The sequence below is a fragment of the Artemia sp. Qi Xiang Cuo genome, chromosome 3 (assembly GCF_049724085.1).
Source record: "Artemia sp. Qi Xiang Cuo chromosome 3, ASM4972408v1, whole genome shotgun sequence".
NCBI classification, from domain to species: Eukaryota; Metazoa; Arthropoda; class Branchiopoda; order Anostraca; family Artemiidae; genus Artemia; species Artemia sp. Qi Xiang Cuo.
Genome location: NC_142796.1, coordinates 80,299,756 through 80,321,515, shown reverse-complemented (window position 1 = coordinate 80,321,515; position 21,760 = coordinate 80,299,756). Strand labels below are relative to the sequence as shown.

The 21,760-nt window shown below is 33.5% G+C and overlaps 2 protein-coding genes across 6 annotated transcripts in view; one reads left to right on the top strand and one right to left on the bottom strand.

Moving 5' to 3' along the window:
• Window positions 1–1,389: 1,389 nt before the first annotated feature.
• On the top strand, window positions 1,390–21,081 carry NdufA3 (NADH:ubiquinone oxidoreductase subunit A3). Its single transcript, XM_089086631.1, has 4 exons — window positions 1,390–1,474; window positions 7,980–8,051; window positions 13,011–13,088; window positions 20,948–21,081. Exons 1-4 carry the CDS (start codon window positions 1,456–1,458, stop codon window positions 21,019–21,021), a joined length of 243 nt encoding a protein of 80 aa, XP_088942757.1. The 5' UTR covers window positions 1,390–1,455; the 3' UTR covers window positions 21,022–21,081.
• The window catches only part of Alr (Evr1_Alr domain-containing protein Alr), a 160,384-nt gene continuing 159,636 nt past the window's right edge, over window positions 21,013–21,760 (bottom strand). For all 5 annotated transcript variants that reach the window (XM_089086625.1, XM_089086626.1, XM_089086629.1 and 2 more), the window contains one exon: window positions 21,013–21,240. In XM_089086625.1, coding sequence (XP_088942751.1) covers window positions 21,075–21,240 — 166 coding nt within the window. In that variant the 3' untranslated portion in view covers window positions 21,013–21,074. The remainder of the gene's footprint in view (window positions 21,241–21,760) is intronic.

Here is a 21,760-nt window from a genome sequence, read left to right as displayed (position 1 = left end):
ACCGCTAACGTTTTTGAGGGTGAGGTCTTTGTTACTTATGAGTGCATGGAGAACAACAAACCTGAATGAAATGAGAACAAACGGAGAGAACAAATGTTTTTTCTGTGGTATGAACTAAGCATAAACCACAATTATGCTCTCTTTTACTGCCATCAGGATTCAGGAACGGGATGATTTCCCTCTCGCTGTACAGCCCAGGGGACTTCAGTGGCTATCTAATCTTCACTTCTTATTCTTCAAGCACGTATAAAGTCTCTTCTTTATGAACTGCTTTCAAATGTTCATAATTCTTCCACTTTTCTTCAAAAACTCTATTACAAGACGTGCTATCACACAATTTTCTTTTTCACTTTCTAATCCACGGAGTAGTAAATTTAGACTTGGCTGCCTTCTCTTAAGTTTAAAAAATTCTACTATTTCTCGTCTTTCTACTTCACTCTCACGGCACTTTATTAACAAGTGTTCAATCATCTTTAAGCTCCCACATTTGGGACAACTGTCAGTTTCTCCGCAAAATCTTGTTCTGTAATATCCGACTCCTGCATGGTTTGATTGAAGGCAGAATATTTTCTTTGCTTCAAATCTATTTAATTCTTTATGCAATTTAGTTTCCATTTTCCTTTGATTTTTCTTAGTAACGAACAAATTTCCCTGTTTGACAGAGAGCCTTCTTGGTTCAATTCTTGAATTACTTTCTCGAGCATCATATATTTTTGAGGGGTGTCCAATTCATTCAATCTTATTCCAACTTCAACTGCAGACTTAGCATACGTGTCTGCAATTTCATTCCCTATGATTCCAGCGTGAGTGGGAATCCACTGAAGGAAAATCTTCTTCTTCTCCGTTGCTGCATGTAGCTTAATGTAGCACTTTATGACTTCTCTACTTGGTTTTGGCATGATGTTAGTATTTGTAATAACTTGAAAAGCGCTCTTTGAATCGGAACATATTACAAATTTTTCTTCTTGAAATTATTCAGTAAATTCTAAGGCCTTTGTAATAGCATAAAGGCCATTCTTTTACTCATCTTTGGGCTACGATTTTACATCTTTTGACAAAGAACGCTTAAAACTGAAATCTTAGCACTTAGATCTTACATCTTATAGCGTTCTTTTGCAACCGTGTTTTATCTGCTCTGATCAGCGGTCTGAGAACAATGATGAGTATAGCATCAAAGTTCTCTCATCATTGTTCTATATGACAGAAATATAGCGTCTTTCACACTTTTTGCCAACATCAGTGAGCTGTAAGATCTTAGAACAAAGATGAGTTAAAAGAACAGAAATCTTTGCAGAAAGATGTAAGATCTTGGTGCAAAAGAACGGGCCAATATACTTCTGCCGGAAATACACTGCATTCGGGGGGCAACAATTTTAATTTTCTTGATACTTATACTGCCATCTGATATTTTATTTAGACTTTAAATAGAAAATTTTATTTAGAAATATTTAAAATATGAGTCTGGTAAACAGAGGTAAAACAGTTCTTTGTTCTCTACTTTTTAATGGTTGAAAAGAAGCAGAGACGGTAAAATTCTACTTTAGCTACTTTTGGCTATCTTGGAAAGGGGTTAGGTTAGGAAAATGAAACTTTCAGGGATGGGTCTACAGGCTAAAGTATGTCCTGGGAAGGTATTTTGAAGTACCTACCTCCACTCCTTCTCCCTCTAGAGGGTCATGATTCTCTCTAGAGATCATGATACCCTCTAGAGGGTAAAATTCTACTTTAGCTACTTTTGGCTATCTTGGAAAAGCATTAGGTTAGGAAAATGAAACTTTCAGGGATGGGTCTACAGGCTAAATTATGTTGTGATAGGCCTAAGGTATTTTGAAGTACCTACATCAACTCCTTCTCCCTCTAGAGGGTCCTGGTCATTGATGACCTTATAAATCTGTGTGTTATAAAAGTGAAACATTGCAAAATAGATCTTCTGCTTAAATGAAGTACAACACAATTGTTTTCAGCTTCACAACTTTGCTCAATTCTAATTATAAGGTTTTAAAGATATGCAAATACATTTCCTGAATTTTGAAAAAACAACAACATTGATATGGCTTAAAATTCTTCCCAGATAAGAGGAATTGTATTTTCAGAACTAAAGCCAGAGAAAAAGAAACCAATAACTGATAATTAAGGCAAATTGTTGTTTTGCCAAATTTCAATAGCTATAGGCCTAGACCTATCATGTAGGCAAATTTCAGGACCTTCTAGAGAAAGAAAGAGTGAAGGTAGGTACTTCAAAAAACCTTCCCAGGACATAATTTAGCCTGAAGTTTCATTTTCCTAACCTAACCCCTTTCCAAAATAGCCAAAAGTAGCTAAAGTAAAATTTTACCATTTATATCAACAGACTATTCAGGTAGAAAAGGAAAAAGCTTACCTATATAGTCAGAATTGCATCCTGAATCCAAATTTAACATTAATTTGTGTTGGAAATGAATTTTACCTTCAATTCTATGGTAAATTTCCACTAGCTAAGATGAAAGTGAAAATATCATTTGATGCAGTTTTTTATGCTCTTTAATAATTCAATATTGCTTATGGTGCTAATTGCATCCCAGCCCCTTAAATGGGCCCAGGAGGTATTTTATATGAATTATTAAAGAGCACAAAAAAAAGCATCAAATGATGTTTTCACTTTCATCCTAGCTAAATTATATGGCCAACTGCAAATTTACCATGAACTTTACCCCCCCCCCCCCCCCTAATGTGCAAATATATACTTTCAATTAGAATATAACCTGAATAGTCAATGACAAAGTTTCAAATTGTAAAATTCAGTGCTATTTTTGTTAATGGCATTTGAAAAACTTGAAACAGTAGGAAAATGGTTTATATTTGAGTTTCCAAGTAAATGAGGTTTGAATTGTTATAAATAAGTATTTTTGGAATATGTTACTCTTGAACAACTTATTTACAAACTAGTTATATGGTTTTAACCATTTTTCAATTACTTAACAAGTGTTGATAACTTCTGTGTGTGGTTAAAAAAATGAAATACCTTTGGGGCCCCTCTAAGGGCTCAAAATGAAATTAGCCCCAGAAGTGATTATTGAACTATGAAATAACATAAAAAAGGCATCAAATGAGGTTTTTTCCTTTCATCTTAGCTGAATTATATGACCCACTAGAAATTACCCACTCCTATATATGCCAATTCAGGGTATATTCCAGTCCATGGTATATATTTCTACATTATGGGGAGGGGCAAGGGTAAAGCTCATTTCTGATGCAAACAAATGTTAAATTTGGATTCAGGGTGCAATTCTGACTATACAGGTAATTTTGAACTTTACCCAAACCCCCCACCCCCTAATGTGCAAATATATACCCTGAATTGGCATAAATATGGGTGGGAGTAAAGTTCATTTCCAATGCAAATACATGCTGGATTTTGATTCAAGATGCAATTCAGACTATAGAGGTAAGTTTATTTCTTAGCTACCTAAATAGTGTGTTAATATAAACATTACCCAAGGAAACATGTTAATAAAACAATCCTTACTTCATAATATAGAGAATAATCATAGTTAACACATTTTGTATGCAGCATTGCTATACTTTACCCCCCCCCCCCCTCTAATGTGCAAATATATAGCCCAAATTATTTTTTTTCAATGCATTATGAACCTTTAACTTGTTTTTCCAGTTATTGTTTTGTCATAGTTGATTCAACTTACAGGTACATGGGTTGATAAAACAACTGAGACACATTCTGAGAATAGATAAGAAATATATATTTTTGGTTTCATCTTTGTACATTAGGGGGGGAAGTAAAGTATTGTGGGGGTATATGCAAAATGTGCTAACTATAATTATTCTGCATATTGTGAAGTAAGAATTGTTTTCAAACATAATTTGGACTATATATTTTCACATTAGGAGAGTTATGGGTAAAGTATAGTGAGGCTGCATGCAAAATGTGTTAACTATGATGATTCTGCATATTATGAAGTAAGAATTGTTTTCTTAACATATTTTGTTTTCTGCAGGTAGCTATCTAGGTAAATATACCAAAATTACCATTTGCTGCAGATGCAGGAATGGTAATTATTATTCTCATTAGTCTCATATTTTTTCTATTGAAGGGCTTCTAATTTTTAATAATATTATTTCATTTGTTTCACCTGAAACTCAGATATCATATTTGAAAAATAATGCTATATGCCCTGCAGAATTGCTATCTTAGAGAAATATTATAATCCAAAAAAGTTTTGGCCAACCTGTTTCCTCTATAGCCTATTTACCAATATTAGTATAGCATTCCATTCTTTAGAAGGAAATACTATAAAATTCTGGAAGCTACTTTGAAACAGTCTAAAATGCTTACTTATATCATTGGTCAGTGTGTTCAAGACTGTAGAACTGACATAGAGAACATGCTGCTTCTCTTTTTTATTTCTCTTTCCAAATATAATAATTTTTTCACTTGCAAATAGTGAAATATATAGCCCATAACAGTGATAGTAAAATATATAGCTTGTGGAATATGTAGGAACTAAAAGAAAACAATGAATAATTCTACAGTATTTCCTTATGAAGAATTGATCCATTGAATATATACCATTGAGGTTAATTTGCTAGCTAAAAGTGTACTCATTCTAATCACAGGACCTTTGAGTGAGTCCTATATTGTTATTTTTTGTCATTACCTCCCCATGCTTGGAGTGGGTAATTTGCATGTGTGCCTTCCTTTGATGTGGTAGCTTTTTCTCAGGTTCCCTCTCTGGAATTAAACCCCAATTTCCCATTATGTATTGCTACCATGGTAAGTACATATCCTACCATCAAAAGTTGATAAGGCAGAAATTTGAAAGACATGTTGCTGGTGCAAGACTATGTGATTGCCTATAGTTATTCAGAGTCATGAAGAGACAAGCCAAAGCCAATTCTACCAGATAGAAAGTGGATTGTTTCACAATCAAATGTATCTAAATTTTCTTAATAAGTATGTGATTAGCTTACTAAATTTAACACTTACTATTTAAAATGTTCTTTTAGACAAAATTAGAGCCTAATAATATGTACACATTTTAAGCTTGAATTGAATCTTGTAAAGTGCTGCTCAATCTTGGAAGTGGAATCTCAAAGTTAAAACAAAGTATCCAGATCATAGACAGACTTGGCAATGCATACATTCAAGCCAAGGCTGGTGCTGCAAAGTGGAACAATTGCATTTGAAAAGGCTAGGATGTAAGGACAACTTCTTTTTAGGCTTAAATGTCAAGTAAAATATGTTTTATAGATTGTAGTCAGTCAATCCTAACTAATACAGTCCCAACCATTAGGTATCTCAATCCCAAGTATCTCCAGTGCATCCAAAATTAGAAACCTAATGTCCATGTTTGTGCAAGATACATTCTAATAAAAATTGTGTTTGTTAGGTCTATAAGGTATTGCATATTTTTTTTTTTTTTCAGCTCATAGTGCCAAAACAAAGCCAATTTAAAAAGAACAATAATATCTGCAAACATTTGCATATAGCCAAGGGGTATATCAAGCCCCATTAGGGGAGGACTAGGACACTATTGTGACAGTAATGATTATTATATTTGGAGAGAATATTCAATAAGAAAACAAATGACATTTTCTTCTTTTTCCTACCTGATGTCTGTCTTACAAATTAATTTTTCTGTCAAGGCTCATTTTCTCTCAATTTAGTTAATTAGAAGCAACTTGGGATTTGTCTCATTTGTGCCCCTGTGATTTATTGACAATAGTAAAAGTTTTGAGATTTCTCAGTTGTGAAGTTTATTGTATTTTTTTGTTAAAAGTATATTCATTTTTAATAGATGATTGAGAAAACATCAATCTACCATTGCAGTTTGAATCAAATTGTATATGTTTGTCTTTATCCTACAAGCAAAAAACGAACAAGGTGTCACTTTGAAGGTCCTTCTAAAGGCTAAAAACCAAAATGTAATGGTAATGATTGACACATTTGGAAAGACCTTTGAAAGGTGTATAATTGAGTGATATGCTCATCTGTGAGCTACCAAACTGAAGAAAAGATCCTTAAATTTTCAAAATTTCATGCTGTAATCTTGAAGAATTTTCAATTTTTAAATTACAAATGTATATCTAATTGAGCTGTTGTCATGCATATTTTTTATTTTATCCACAAGTGTGATTATAATATAACCTGGAATTTAAATAATACACCTTTTACTGGTATAGTGCCTTCTCAAGAGCACTTTTTTTCATGCTAGGCCTATATATCACCTGAATGCTAAGTTGTATCTTTTAAAATTTCTTACAGGAATGCTAAGCAGTACTGTTAATCTGGTAATATGCACTGTCTGGTAAAAAGTACTGTTAAAAGTAAAATCTACTGTTAAATTAAGTTTTTTTTTAAATATTTATTCACTTCCTAAAAGATGAATATGCTCATCAATGCTTTTTCAAAATATACTAATCACACATGATAAAGTAATCCCCCCTCCTATTAGGGCTGGGTATACCCCTAGGCCATTCAGAATAGCTTACTGATTCTGTGAGCTTGTATTATTGTGTATGGTTATATCTTGCCAATAGTTGGTTCATAACACCAAATAAAGCCATTTTGAAAAATAATTAGCAAACTGTTGTAAACAGCCAAGGGCCACATCCTGGCCCATTTGGGGAATATTTTTATAACTGTGACAGTTAGTATATTTACAATAAAATTAAAAGGTGCATCCAAGAATATGTTTGTGTTTTATCTAGAAAACTGATGCAGAATTTTTCAATGTTGCTGAAACGAAGTTTCAGCAACAAAAGCTATTTTTTAGCTACAAACAGTCTATCCAGACCATTTTTTTCAGTTTCATGTAAAATATCCTGTGTACTGTCCATGGCTTGTTTCCCAGTTTGCTGATGATAGCCTTGAAATGACTCCTTTACTTCAACTTTCCCTTTTTGTGTGAACATAACGAATGACTTCACTCATTTGACCAATGCACGAGGCATCATGTGTGCTGTAAAAAAAGATGCTATAATACTTTGCCTTTTAATATTATTGACAATTTTATTCTGTATCATGCCACTGAGTAGTAGGTTAAACACAGTTTATGTCACAGGGAACAAAGAACTTTTTAATGCTTTATGTGAGTTTGATTGCTTCAAAATCTGTATTTTGCTTAAGTGCTTTCTCAATACAGGTTCAAAATTTCATAACCTATTGAGAAAAAAATAAAAAAAAAAACATGAAAAATTCACAGAGTGAGATCACTCACCGCTCTGGTCAGCTTTAAGGACTAGACTGGCACTGGTGCCGAAATGACCAAGAATTGAAAGGGTCCCCCCCAGCCTTGTAGATTTCTCTGAAAGGGCACAAGATGTAGGATACTCTAGTATTCATATGTATGTTAGCCTACCATGGCTTCTTAAAATCGTGTATCCACGTTTTGTACAAAATATCTCAATCAAAATTTAGGTCCTATAATATGGTGGTTATGGGTTAGGTGAGCAGCAGAAAAGGTCACAAAAGCAACACTTTATCCTCAAATTCCTTTCTGCTCTTAAAAAAGGGCACTGAGACTATTTACTATTAGTTTGATTGTGATGGTCTATCTTTGTTTCATACTGTTCTTAAATAGATCTTATGTGCAAGTTAGGAACTATATGGGTGAAATATGATTGGCCCATGAATAAAAACACATAGAAAGAAGTTGGATATTTGGACTTTTTGAACTTCATCATATAAGCAGCATAATCTTATTCTTGGAAAAAAAAATGTTTTTAAAAGGGGAGTCTGATACTGTAACTGGTACGGAATAGATCCCGTGGCGTCAGTTCATGAAAATTTTTCTAATATATTTTCTGAATCTGATGGGAGGGGTGCGATTTTTTTTTCAACTTTCCCAATGAAAATTGATGCCATTCAATATATCGTCATTTTTCTGTAGTTCCTTGTATATTTTTGAAGTTACAAGGTTCTTCTGGTTTTAATAAAGAAATATTTATTGTGTCCAATAAATCAGAGATATGTTTTTTTGCAGGAGTGACTCTTTTTAAAAAAGGATGGCATGAAATACCAGAAGTTGTTGGAGCTGGTTTTATGTTTCTCTTTGGTATGTTAAATCGTTCGTATTGATTTTCGCCAGGTGATTTTTTCTCTTTCCTCTCTCCTTTTCTGTTTTCATTTTTTGTTCATGTCTGTAGGATGGATGTCTCTGAGCAATGTTGGACAGTCATGCTGGTAATATTCATTGCGCATGTTTCTTCACACGCGCTTTGCTTAGATTAACTGGTGAGCAATGGACAGCACTTGGTCATGTTTTTGTTTTATGGGGAATAGGCGAATATAATGATGAATTTGTCCTTCTTTGCTGGATAAATTAACTCTTAACTTTGTTTTTTTTTTTCATGCTAATCTAGTCATGTTTGGACCTACTAATCGTGAGCCAAGTAATTGTAATTGAAAAACGGTAAAATTTCATAAATCAGGAGAATTTTTTAATTTTTTAAATGATTCTACACTGCAGCTTTGCTTTATCAATTTAAGGAGAAGTAATCTTTTTTATATACATTTGCAATTCCTATCTTTATAATGTAACATCTTCAGTATATTTTGGAGTGAACGCTTTCTGCAAACCTAAAGCTCAGTAGATTTTGAATTGTGGCTTTGAATAATCAAACATAAAAAATTGAATAGGGTGTATAGAATTTTGAATGGCATGTCTCCTTAAGAATTAAAAATGGAATTCCGTTTCTAAGCTATATATGCAAGTTACAATTAGTTTAACAAGTTTTTTTTTGCTAAAAAAGGAAAATTATTCAAAAAAATAACTGCAGGAGGTATAGATTTGCTTCCCACAAAAGGCATATATTTTTAGCCAGAAGAGCGTCTTTGAACATACATTACACTTTTGTTTGCAATAATTACATTATGTGAACATACATTATTTTTTTGTGTAGAAGGAGCGATTTGTTAGAAAAAAAGGGACAAATTACTGGGAAACGGATAAAACCTTTAACTTTGGCTGTATTTGTAATTTCTGTTTTCTTTGAGAATGACTTTTTATAGTTGTGTCCACATTGTCTGAGCTCTTTTGTGGAAAAGCTTTGCTGCTTTAAATACGTTTCTGTTTGTTTTTTTTGCAATAGTTTGTTTATGTAAATGGTACCAGGCATGCCCCCTCGGAAAATCCCCCCGCGGAAGCTTCCCCTCACCAGTGTAAAATTGAGCAGCGACATACAAAATATGGCAAATAAAAAAAAAGAAGGAATTTTGGATTGTTCTACCAATATAATATTTGTATTCTACAAATTATCTTTTCATGTTTTGGGGGTTGAATTGTCATAGCAGTATAAACAAATCTTAACATTGGGGCTATAGGGGCGGGATATTGACCCCAAAGACAAAATTATTAGACATTTTGAAGTTTTTGAACAAAACAGATGTCTCAAACTTTGATATCCTAGAGTTAGAAAAGGACCGGATAGCAGAAACCGAACCGAGAGGGAGGCTGATTGCCCTCCAGTAGCTTTCGGCCCATAAAAAGGATTCAAGAGCTTTCAATTTTCAATTGGTTTAATCCCTCGCTAGTTTTTGAAATAACACCTTCAATTTGAAGTGGGTAGGCAAAACATTTTTTTTTACTTTCCTGGCCCCTTTTTTGGGCTGCATTTTGAGGGAAGCAGCATTTTTTTCCCTTTTGCATTGCGGTCCTCTTAGCCCAAGGTTTCAAATACGCAATTTTTCGCCAGTCATTCGAAAAAATTCGTTTTTTTTATTCATCTCCCTTTGTTAGAGGAGTTACCAGTCATTTGAATTATTGTTTGTAACATAGATCTCTTTGGTCCAAGGCTGGAAGTCTAAGGCTGGAAGTTTCGAATTGATCAGGTAGAATAGTTTTTGTAACTCCTTTCCTGGCCACTGGTTCCTCCCTCTTCCCACAGCAAAATGTTGATCTTTTTGACCAAGAAAATAATCTATGAAAATTTCGAGCCACTGGATACCCAAGATCGAATATGCCCCCTTTTTCCGTTCTAAAATATATCTGTAAAGAATTGACAGTTGCCATAATTTACTTCCCATACCCATAATGTGGGGGATTATGCCATCCTTGGATGCATATCTATTGATATTTTGAATAAATATTTCAACTATTCTGAACAAAATGGCTTCCTCGAAATGTTTATCAGATGTCCTGAGAGATTACAGAAGGACCAGATCTCAAAAACGGTTCTAGGATGAGGCTGCTTGCTCTCTGATTTCGCTTTTGATTTTAAAAAAAGATTCTCACTTTTGATTTTAAAAAAAAGGCACTAGAACTCTCAATTTTCGATCAAATGAGCAGCCTCCAAAATTTCACCGACGAGATGAGAGGAGGAGAATAAAGCTCGCCTCATTTGTTTTAGGGTTTACTGTTGCTCTTTTCTTTTATCTGATAATACTTGTTACTTTTTGTTTAATAGCAGAAAATGTGGTCATGTTTTGCCTTGGTCGTCTTGTCAGCTAGGAGCTCCTAGGGATCATTTGCTAAGCCAAGATATCAAAATTTTGCTATGTGTATTTTCTAGAAACGGCATGCGGGACTGAGGATATCAAAAGACGCTATGTACAGTCGCCATCTCCCATGAACTGCTTGAGAGATTGACCTGAAAATTTTCAAGGAGTGTTGGATGTTAATTGGACCTTAAGTTCTTTAAGGGAGGTAAACCGAAAGGGTAAAGGTTAACAGAAAGGTCACGTGTATCCAGTCATCGAAATCAGAAGGACGCAATTACTTACTTGTAAAACTATACTAACGTTGTGATTTTATTATGTTTTAATTTAAATAAAATGGAGTAAACTGTATATGAAAGCCAAGCAAATTTAAAGCTGAAAGAACTCTGTTCACAAAAAAGTATTGGGAATCGTCTATTCGGCGTATATCAGAAGATTTTCTGTCCGAAGTTGTCCTTTAAATGGCGTTTTCCCATTTTCCTCTTTCAGTTTCCCGTGGACTTGGTCTGATAACCGCAACTAGAGTATATGCTACAGTTCACCCGTTGGGATCGTTACGCGTCCGCTAGGTGTACATGAGATGGTTTTTCTATTTCAATTACCTTTAAGGGATTTTTTTTTAATATTATGAATTCAACTCAAGGAAGTCAGATCCAAGTAAATATATATTGATATTTATAAATCAATCTCAACTGCAAAATCTGAAGCATGTCATTTTACTTAAATGAAGCTTTAAAATAAATGTCAGAAAAATCTTTCTGCAATAAAAGGGGAGGTTTCACCACACATCATCCTAATTCAGGTCTAGTTTAAATGAAGGGAGATTAATTAAATACCCCCCCCCCCCCCCGTACCCCTTCCTACATTTATCTGAAGGCTCATGGAGATTTGGACATTGAAATGCGCTCTTTTATACATCTGGCACCCCTCCTGCCTACACAATGGGCCACCACCCCTCCTTCATTATAGCTGATGTACAATTACATGGTTTTCTTCATTCTTCTTATTTGTCTTGATTTCTCTTTGGCTGCTCGGTTTTATGTTTGGGGACGATTATCCAGGCAGAACAGAGGATACGTGATTGAACTTGAAATTAGGGAGGTAAATCTAATTACCATGAATAAAAGAGGTTTGAAACTTCCCTGTTTTTTCTTACGTTCTTCACTATTACATTGTTATGATACTTTTTTTCACACGCCCTTGTATTCCCATTAACAGGAAACGACGGAGTCAAGACACTTTACAAGGAAATTTGACCCTAGAAGATTTAACTAGTTTTGTACCATAAAATTAAAGATTCTAAAACTTGTTGGGTCGACTTTTTTAATGTATTGCTGATTCCACGGTACCGCTTATAAGTCGATCTATTGGTTGCTCTGGATGTCGCGAGCGTTGAAATATTTTACTTTTGTAGCTCAGTGCTAAGATTATCATATTTTATCTTTAATACCATATTTTACTTTCAAGGTTGGGTTTGTGCAACGCATTTTTCATTAACCTCTTTTGCCTCAAAAAGCAAAAACAAATTCGTTTTTCTCACATCTGCTATAATTTTTTTAGGTATCTTTTAGATATTACTTAGTTTTTTGTTTTTATTCTTAGTTACTGTTTCAAGCTTTGAATAAAGGTTATCATTGTTTCGCAAAAACGTTTTTCTGATAATTTATTAAAGACTCCAGTCATGATCTGAAAAAGCATATAATACAGAAAAAAAAAAAAAAAACAGAAAAGATGCAAGAGTGTATAAGAAATTACAAAAAAAAGACTTATTTCAGACTTGACTTAAACAGTGGTGTGACGGCTTTTGAATATCCAACATGGCAATGAAAGGTCTAATGCCGAATTAAAAGAAAGTGAGCTTCAAAGAATTAAAAGAAAAAAGGTATGTCTTGATCTGAGGGTTCTAGCCATTGAAATTCACATGCTATCACCAAACCATCTAGTTAGCTAGCCGTCCAGAGGGAAAGCCCACGTCAGGTTTTACGTGGAAGTTTTTCGTGTAATTTCCTGTAAAACACTAGCATCATAGGTATGACATAACCATGTTTATAATAGTAGTGGTAATGGCTTACTGTTGTTGTGTTGTAATTCGGTCAAATCGAAAATTGCTTACAACGTATGGCACCAAGAACATAATATTTTGGTTTGTAACGTTTGTGGGACAAGTGTTTCTTCCTTAGAACAACTTTTTTGTGACTCACAGTCATTTGTAACATTTTATCCTTTCGGAAAGCCGGTGTACAGGGCAGGTTTTTACACAGAGGTAGGACACTTGCTTACAGGACAAACCTCCGTCTAATTCCAGTTGATAGCCAATAACATGTTTTTAGAGCCTGCTCTCGGGATTTTTTAAATCTGGTTTAATTTGGATGAAAATTCTACAGATGCTAGATTTTGACTGTGTAAAGATAAAATATAGACTCAAATATTTAGAGTTATATGATATAGTCTGTTGGCAGCGTCTAATTACATTATTAGTATCATTGCTAGGAGATTAGTGACAAAAATACAGGTTGTGAAAGAATTTAGGACGAGTTTTATCATGTTGAAAGTGAAAGTCCAATTCTTTGTGTTGCAGGTTGTGCACTCTCCATATATGTAACCTCCAAACAAGCCAAGTTGACGGGAAAGAAACCGTTTAAAAGGGAATATATTGGTAAGTTTATATATATATATATATATATATATATAATCATACAGGCTTTGTTTTGAAGGTAAAATCCACTACCATTTATTACGGTTGCAGCAATAGCGGACCTAGTAGAAAGCAAGCCATAGGGCATAGCTGTTGTAATAAAAAAAAACGCATTTTCAAAAAAACTATCTAGTGGAAAAATATTCACAATTGAGGTTTAGGTAACTTTTAACTAGACTGAACTGACAGTAATCCTTAACTATGAAAAAATTGAATTCCGAAAATAAGAGCATAAAACCTCAGTTATGACTTTGACCGAAAAGAAAACACTATAAATTGTCATTACTGAAACACCCCTAATGGATATTTAGTCTCTCGCCTTGAAAATGAGCAAAAATTGCGTTTTTGCATGGATAGCACTGATGTATCTACCCTTTTCCCTTGGTCATCATATAGAACAGATAGTCGTTGAGAAACGTATAAACTAAACAAATGCTATATGTAAACAATAGGCAAATTGCATAACTTACAGCCCTTTCCCCAGAGACTGAGAGGGCACGTCATTTCTAAGGGTTATTTCAGATTTTGATTCGATGTCTTAGGGGGAAAAGTGGTATGGGAGGGGGGCTAGTTGCCCCACAACATTTTAGGTCTCTTGAAAAGGACATTATAATTTTTGTTTTCCGTTCTAATGTACCCTCTCCCTATTTTCTTGGACCAATGATTCGATACGATCATCCCTGAAGAGAAAAACACTCATCTGTGATCTTTTATTGGAAAAAAAATAATAAATTCATTACTCTTATAATACGAGCTTGAATTATCCTGAATCTGATGGTGTGATTTTCATTAAGATTGCTTTGCTTTTTGGGGGTGTTTCCTCCTTTTTCGAAAATCAGGCAAGTTGTCTCAGACTCGTAGCTTTTGGTGGGCAACTTCAAAGTTAATGAGTTTTATGTATTTGGAATCAGCATAAAAAGCAAAGTCTTTTAATGTATTAATTGTTATCAACATTTCTTTTTTAGAGTTTCGGTCACTATTGGGCCGAGTGGCTCTTTACCAATATTTCGTTATAAAGAACTGTTTGAAACGTATTAAGGCGAATTGCATAAATAAGTATAAACTTGATAGTATGCAGAGGAGAAGCGCAAGGTGAGGTATTCCCACTCGGAACTATGACTTAATATCATGCTAAAGTCATAGAGAGACGAATTAGGGCTTGTACAAAAACTATTGTTGAATTCCATGTACTCTTAGTGAATCTGTACTGATAGAGCCACGTTTGGGTGCCGTATGACCTTGAAAAGTACCACTCCTGGGTGTCCTTTATGGAGTGGAAAGGGGTTAGAAAACTGGTTAGCCTCTTCTAAAAAATGTATTGTTAGGGGATTTGATGAAACAGGTTTAAGTTCGATTAGATACCCAGAGAAAGCACCACCTGAGGTAATGTCACGTGTAACTGACTTCGTATCGTCTAATCTTACAATGGAACAGTAATACATTATAACTTGGCTCTGACTGTAGAGCGTTTGTTTAGCATGTAATTTGTACCGTGATTGATACACCTCATCTCCATTTTCAAACAGTTCGTGGTAACGAACTGTAAGTAAGGAGCGACCCGGCTCAATGGTAACCGAAACTCTAGAAAACGGTATTTTGATACAAATAGATACATCAAAAAAATCAAATTTTAATGCTGATGTCAAATATATAAGTTTCATTAAGTTTAATTGTACCCATCAAAAGTTAGGCGCCTGAGAAAATTTGGCTGATTTTCGAAAAAAGGAGGGAAGACCCCCTAAAAGCTATAGAACCTTAATGAAAATCACACCATCATATTCAGCGTATCAGAGAACCCTACTGTAGAGGTTTTAAGCTCCTATCTACAAAAATATGGAATTTTCCATTTTTTGCCAGAAGAAATATCACGGTTGCGTGTTTATTTGTTTGTTTGTTTTTTTTTTTGTTTTTTTTTCCCCAGGGGTAAGTGTATAGATCCAGTTGTCCTAGAATATCTTAGGAGGACTCAGTGGAACGGAAATTAAAAGTTATTGTGACCTTTTCAAGTGACGCAAAAACATGGAGGGCAACTAGGCCCCCTCCTATGCTCATTGTTTTCCCAAAGTCACCTGATCAAAATTTTGAGATAGCCATTTTGTTCAGCATGTTCAAAAATATAATAAGTATGTCTTTTAGGATGACTTAATCCCCCTAAATTCCCGGGGGGAGGGCTGAAACTTATGAATTTTACCCAATGTTAACATATAATATTGGTTATTTGGAAGTATACAGACGTTTTCAGGGGAGATTTTTCCTGGTAGGGGGGGAGAGGGGTGGGTGGGGGGTTATATGGGAGGATCTTTCCATGAAGGAAGTTTTCATGGGGGAAGGGACATTGCTATAAAGGGGACGCCGGACTTCCCAGCATTATTTAAAAAAGATCAGAAATTTAATATAAAAAAACAAGTATTTCAACTGCAATAGCAGCAAAATCGAAACTTCAAACGAACAGAAAATATTACATATATTATTGGGTTCACCCCGTAGTCAATACCTCGCTCTTTAAGTCAAAGATTTTTCATAAGAGCTATTTATTCCAATTAACGGCCTTTGTGATTAAGCGGTCATTTTTAAATTGGAACAAAATTCGAATTTTCGCTTAAAGAGCAAGGTATTGACTAGGGGGCGAACCCCCTAATAAACAAATTAAAAATATATGAATATAGAAGTTCGTTACGTAAGTTAATTCGTAAGTTACGTATATTTATTACTAATAAAAACGTTCGTAAATAAAATTAAACAAGTTTCGAGAAAGCCATTTAACTAAATAAAAGTAAATTAATATGAAAATTTTGTTTTAATTATTCATGTACGGTGAGCCAAGATCAAAACCTGCATTTATTCAAAAACGTTCAAAAATTTAATAAAAACAAACAAGTTTTTTAAACTGAAAGTAAGGAGCGACATTAAAACTTAAAACGAACAGAAATTATTCCGTATATGAAAGGGACTGTCCCCTCCTCAACGCCTCGCTCTTTACGCTAAAGTTTGACTCTGTCTCACAACTTTATTTTTTAAAACAATAAAAAACTTTAGCGTAAAGAGCGAGGCGTTGAGGAGGGGACAGTCCCTTTCATATACGTATATTTATTACTAATAAAAACGTTCGTAAATAAAATTAAACAAGTTTCGAGAAAGCCATTTAACTAAATAAAAGTAAATTAATATCAAATTTTTTTTTTAATTATTCATGTACGGTGAGCCAAGATCAAAACCTGCATTTATTCAAAAACGTTCAAAAATTAAATAAAAAAAACAAGTTTTTTTAACTGAAAGTAAGGAGCGCCAATAAAACTTAAAACGAACAGAAATTATTCCGTATATGAAAGGGGCTGTCCTTTCCTCAACGCCTCGCTCTTTGCTCTAAATTTTGACTTGGTCTCACAACTTTATTTTTTTAAACAATAAAAAACTTTAGCGTAAAGAGCAAGGCGTTGAGGAGAGGACAGTCCCTTTCATATACGGAATAATTTCTGTTCGTTTTAAGTTTTAATGTCGCTCCTTACTTTCAGTTAAAAAAACTTGTTTTTTTTTATTTAATCATCTAAAAAGAACAACAGGAAACCGAAATACCGTGGCACGTATTAATAGGTAATAAACAAATTTGTATTTTACTTATTTGGATTGACGCATAATAATTTTTTTTCCTCTTAAAAGGAATTTAAATAGTCATTCACTAAAATGTATCTTTAATCAGAAACTATGATTCTTTTTGACAAATTTTGTGTCAGTCAAACGGTTACCCAAAACGATTCGTAGACAAGTCCTCTGTTAAACATCTGACAAATCCCCCTCTGTCTTCCGTAGTACCCACGTTTCAGAACCATACTTGACCACTGCCATTACTGTAGCTTCCAATATTCTAATCTTGTTTCCTATACTTATTTTCTATTCTTCCAAACTTTTTTTCAATCATGAAAGAACATCCTGGGCCTTCGCTATTCTAGTTTTCACTGCATCCATCATCTTTACTAATAGTAATACCCAGGTAAGTGAAGCTATGCACTTGATAAAGCCTGGGAGAGTTTAATAACAATAAAAACATATCTTCCTTTAATCGAATTATGAACTGATTTTAATATCACGGATAAAGAAGCAAAATTCTATTTGCTGTACAAAAATTCTATTCTTTTTTGTGTTTTCAGTAAAGCGATGGTTTTACATAGTCCCATAATATTGTCCGAAATGTGGCGCTGCCTAAAAAACTTCACAATCTTTAATCGCCCAAAACGCAAATTTTATGAAATGGAGATTTTCAGGTATGAATAAACCCATTATTCGTCCAGATGGAAAAAAAAAAGTTTGACTTAGATGTACTAGGCAATATAAATAGCTTTATGCTTTCTGTTCTGGGCCAAATTTTCCCACAAATATACGATTTTATTTGTTTTAATAGCCGTTCCCGCTTTAGATCTGGAAATTGCTTCTCTCCCTTATTCTATTTCAGTATATTGACTGGGAACATCGCCTTTTGGCCCTCTTTCTTCTACATGTTTCTGATAAAAAAGCGGTTAAAAATTTGAAGATAGCGTATGGGAAAATTTAGCCCAATAAAGGAAGACAGAAGAAAAACAGACCAAGTAATATTTATCACAGTTATTCTTTTCCGTTTCTGCACTAAAAACACTAGAGCTGGTGAGAAAATGGATGTTTCAAAATTTTCTTTTTTGTGGAGAAAATTTCCTGTGTTCCAAGACCAAATGACCAAGTCTGACTTTTTTTCCGTAGAGAAAATATAAAGATATTAGCCGTTGTTATCCCTTTTATACGCTTAAATGGAAGCATCAATTTGCACCCTTTACCATTGCTACCAGATACCAGGTATAATATACTTGAACTTGTATGTTTTTTTTTCACTTGTAGTAACCATTGCTCTGCAAATAAGAGACAGATAATATTTCTGAATGCACAAAGTATACATAAAAAAAGCGTTTATTTTTTATTTTATTTTTTATGTCTTGTCCAAGTTTCAATGTCTTCCAATACTAATTTTTTTCTGTTTTTATTTCGATTCCTTTTTATGGTCACTTATCTACGAGATGTGTTGTTCTTCACGATTTTTCTTTAACCATGTATTATCATTGTTTTTTAATTGTAATTATTTATATATATATATATATATATATATATATATATATATATATATAAACTTACGAGCATGTTTTAACAGGGGATTTGTCCATTATAAAGCATCTTGATCTTCAAAATATAATGAAAATGTGGTCTAAATTCCGTCTTTCTTACGGGATAAAGCCAGCAGATATTCTTAGGTGATTAAAGAATGATTTAAATTTATTTATTGATATATTGTGCACGAATGAGAAAAATACTAAGGACAGATTTCAGAATTGGATAAGTTTTATTTTGACTAATCTAGAAAATAGCAAGCATAGATTCGATCAAACAAGTTCTGTGATTAGATTATTATTTTATATTGCTAATATGAAACAATCGCTAGCTAATATACATAATGAATTTGTAATTGTACCAATTGATAAAGCTAGTAATCATTTTGCCGTAATTTTGTCAGAAACTCTATTGTGATATTTTATCAAAAGAGTTAAACACAACAAATACATACGAAAAGGCTGATACAAAGGAGAATGCTCTAATATAAAATTTAGAACAAAGAATTAACAAAACATTTAATATTGAAATTAACGATGATGATAGAAAGTTTCCTTTCTTATATTGGACGATCATATCCCTTAAAAATCCACCAAAACCACGTTTTATTTCTGGGGCAGCGAGGTGTCTAACCGGAATTGCGGCCACTGACCTATCTTTAATTTTAGGAGAAATTAGAAATAAATTTAAAGCATATTGCTCAGGAATTAAAAAAAATTTCTAACTTTAACCCATATTGGAGTGTTAATAACTCGTTACAAGTGATAGATTCTTTGGCTGATGTTTCAGCTAAAAGAGTCGAGTCATTTGATTTTACTAATCTTTATACGAATTTGTCACTTGATTTAGTATTCGAAAAATTGAAAATGGTCATAAAGAAATCTTTTCTTTTGTCTAATATCGGATTTTTGAAAATTGATACTTTTAATAAAAAAGCCCGATGGACGAATTTCTTTAAAAGTACTATTAATTCAAGATGTTATAGCTTGGATATGGTATGTGATTTATTGGAATTTATTCTATTTAATACTTTTATAAGATTTATTGGTAATTTATATAAACAAACTTTTGGCATTCCTATGGGTGGAAATGCGAGTCCACTCATAGCGGACCTGTTTTTAAGTCAATTAGAATACGAATATATGATAAACAAAAATAGCCCAAGCAATGTAAAGTATAACCTTTCAAATAGTAAAAGATATCGGGACGATATCTTAGTAATAAATTGTGCAGAGTTTATTGAGATTTCAAAAAATATTTATCCACAAGAGTTAATTCTGGAGCCTAGCTATGGGATAGGACCCTCTGACCATTTCTTAGATTTAAATATTAATATTTTAGATAATAATAAATTAGCTTTTAAAATATATAATAAAACGGATGATTTTAATTTTGAAGAAATTAATTTTCCATTCCTTGAAAGTAATATTCATTCAAATATCACTTATTCATCTTATTATTCCCAATTATTTAGGTTTGCAAAAATTTGCAGTAATTACACAGATTTTAAAAATATATATAAAAGGCTGAGCGAAAAACTTAACTTAAGAGGTTTTTCTGCAAAAAAACTAGTTGGCAATTCAAAAAATTTAGTTTTATACATCACGAACTTTTAGGTAAATATACAAAAAATTATAAAGAAATACTTAATGATATTTTAATATAATTTCTCTTTCGCTTGTCTTTTTTGGAACTTTGAATTTGTCGACTGTTATCAAACAAGCTTGAAGAACTCTTAATCTGTAACTGGTTCTGGAATTTCTGGATATCAATAAAAGACTTTTTTTATAACTCACATCTGGACGAATGTTCATTCGATCCAGAATTGTTTTTGCTCAGTCATCTCTGGGACTTTATTAAGGAAAGAATGAAACTCACTTGGTATGTAATTCTTTATTGCTTCACTAGTGTGCATGTATTTCACAAGTTTTGCCGAACATAGGAATACCATATAGATCTTAAGGTAGAGGCTCCACTGTGCCGGGTAAAGAAAGTAAAGCCTTTAAACCCGTTAAGGCAGGTGGTATTTCTTCTGATGAGCCCTAATGGAAGGTTCTACTTGGAAATATTTCGCTTGGTTTAAGGTGCTTTTGCTTGTAAATTTACAGCGACTTACATTTATTGATGACGACTTTGCATGGATTTGGACATTTCTATTTGGTTGATGGTTCGGTTATACTGTTTGGTCCTAGGTAGTTGGACAGATGAGTAAGGTTAAAACCTCGTTCAAGTGCACATCTGTCTCAATTGCTGGATTAGGATGACAGTTTTTTTTTTTTTTTTTTTTTTTTTTTTTTTTTTTTTTTTTTTGCCAAGTAATTACCTCTAAAACATAATATATATATATATATATATATATATATATATATATATATATATATATATATATATATGTATATGTATACACATTTCAATTCATGTCTTTATGCCTTCCCAATTAAGGATGAGAAGGCCAGCACGATAGCGAATATTTTAGTAAATAGACTATTTTTAGAACACGGAAATTTCCCCAAAATCCTTCTCGAAAAAGAAGGGTAGGATAAAGAAAGTGCGGGAGGGCAACTGTATTAAAAAGAACCTAAAATATCACGATGATAGATACCACGAAGCCGTATACATATTCTACCTTTTGTTTTTATTGCGCATCCTATAGTTTGGTCTACCCTCTCTCTTTTATTGAACTTTATTTTCAGTGTACCGTGACGATGATCCCATTGCGAAGGAAGTTCCAAAATGGAGAGAAAACGCCGAATTCAAATGGTTTTAAAAATTCTTAGCCACTAATGTTGTGTAAACATTTATAATAAACACATGAAACTACTAAAAATCACAATAACCATTTTTGGGACCCGTTAGCCATCTTTCATCAACTTTGCTGCAGTCAAAAATCGGTTTTCCTACTTTCTCGTTGACAATGTTGTGGATCTGACATAACCACTGAGAAAATGCATGTCTATTTTCCGTTACTGGTGGAAGGACTTCAAGACTAAAAAAAAGAAAGTGAATTTTCTTCTGATATGTATCCCATTTGTTTCTTGGCTGCGTGTTTTGTTGCTGGTCATTAGACTGTTAGCATGTCTGCCAGAGAGTGCCAGATCCTGGGTCTGACTTAAAGAATCACATTTTTGAATTTGGTGAACAGTAGTCCATAGAAAATAGCCTGTACGAAAGATTTTTAGAGGAACAAAGATTATAGATAATTAGCAGATTGATAGATAGTACCTACAAAAGGGAAGATTGGGGGAGGGGGGTAGTTATGTTATAAAACCATGACATAAAAGTGTCTCCCCCCGCCGCCGAGAAATCTTCTGATCCCCTTCCTCATAAGGGCTAGACATATTTGCACCTCTTTGGGGCGAACTTGTAAAGGGAAATTATAAGATAGTTTACAGTAAAAAAGGAATTAAACTGGGTATCATATGACAAATCCCAACTATTTTATTTTTTGGCTTTTTTTAAGCTTTTTGAGCATTTTTTCCAATGTCAGTCAACAAGAACATTATTCT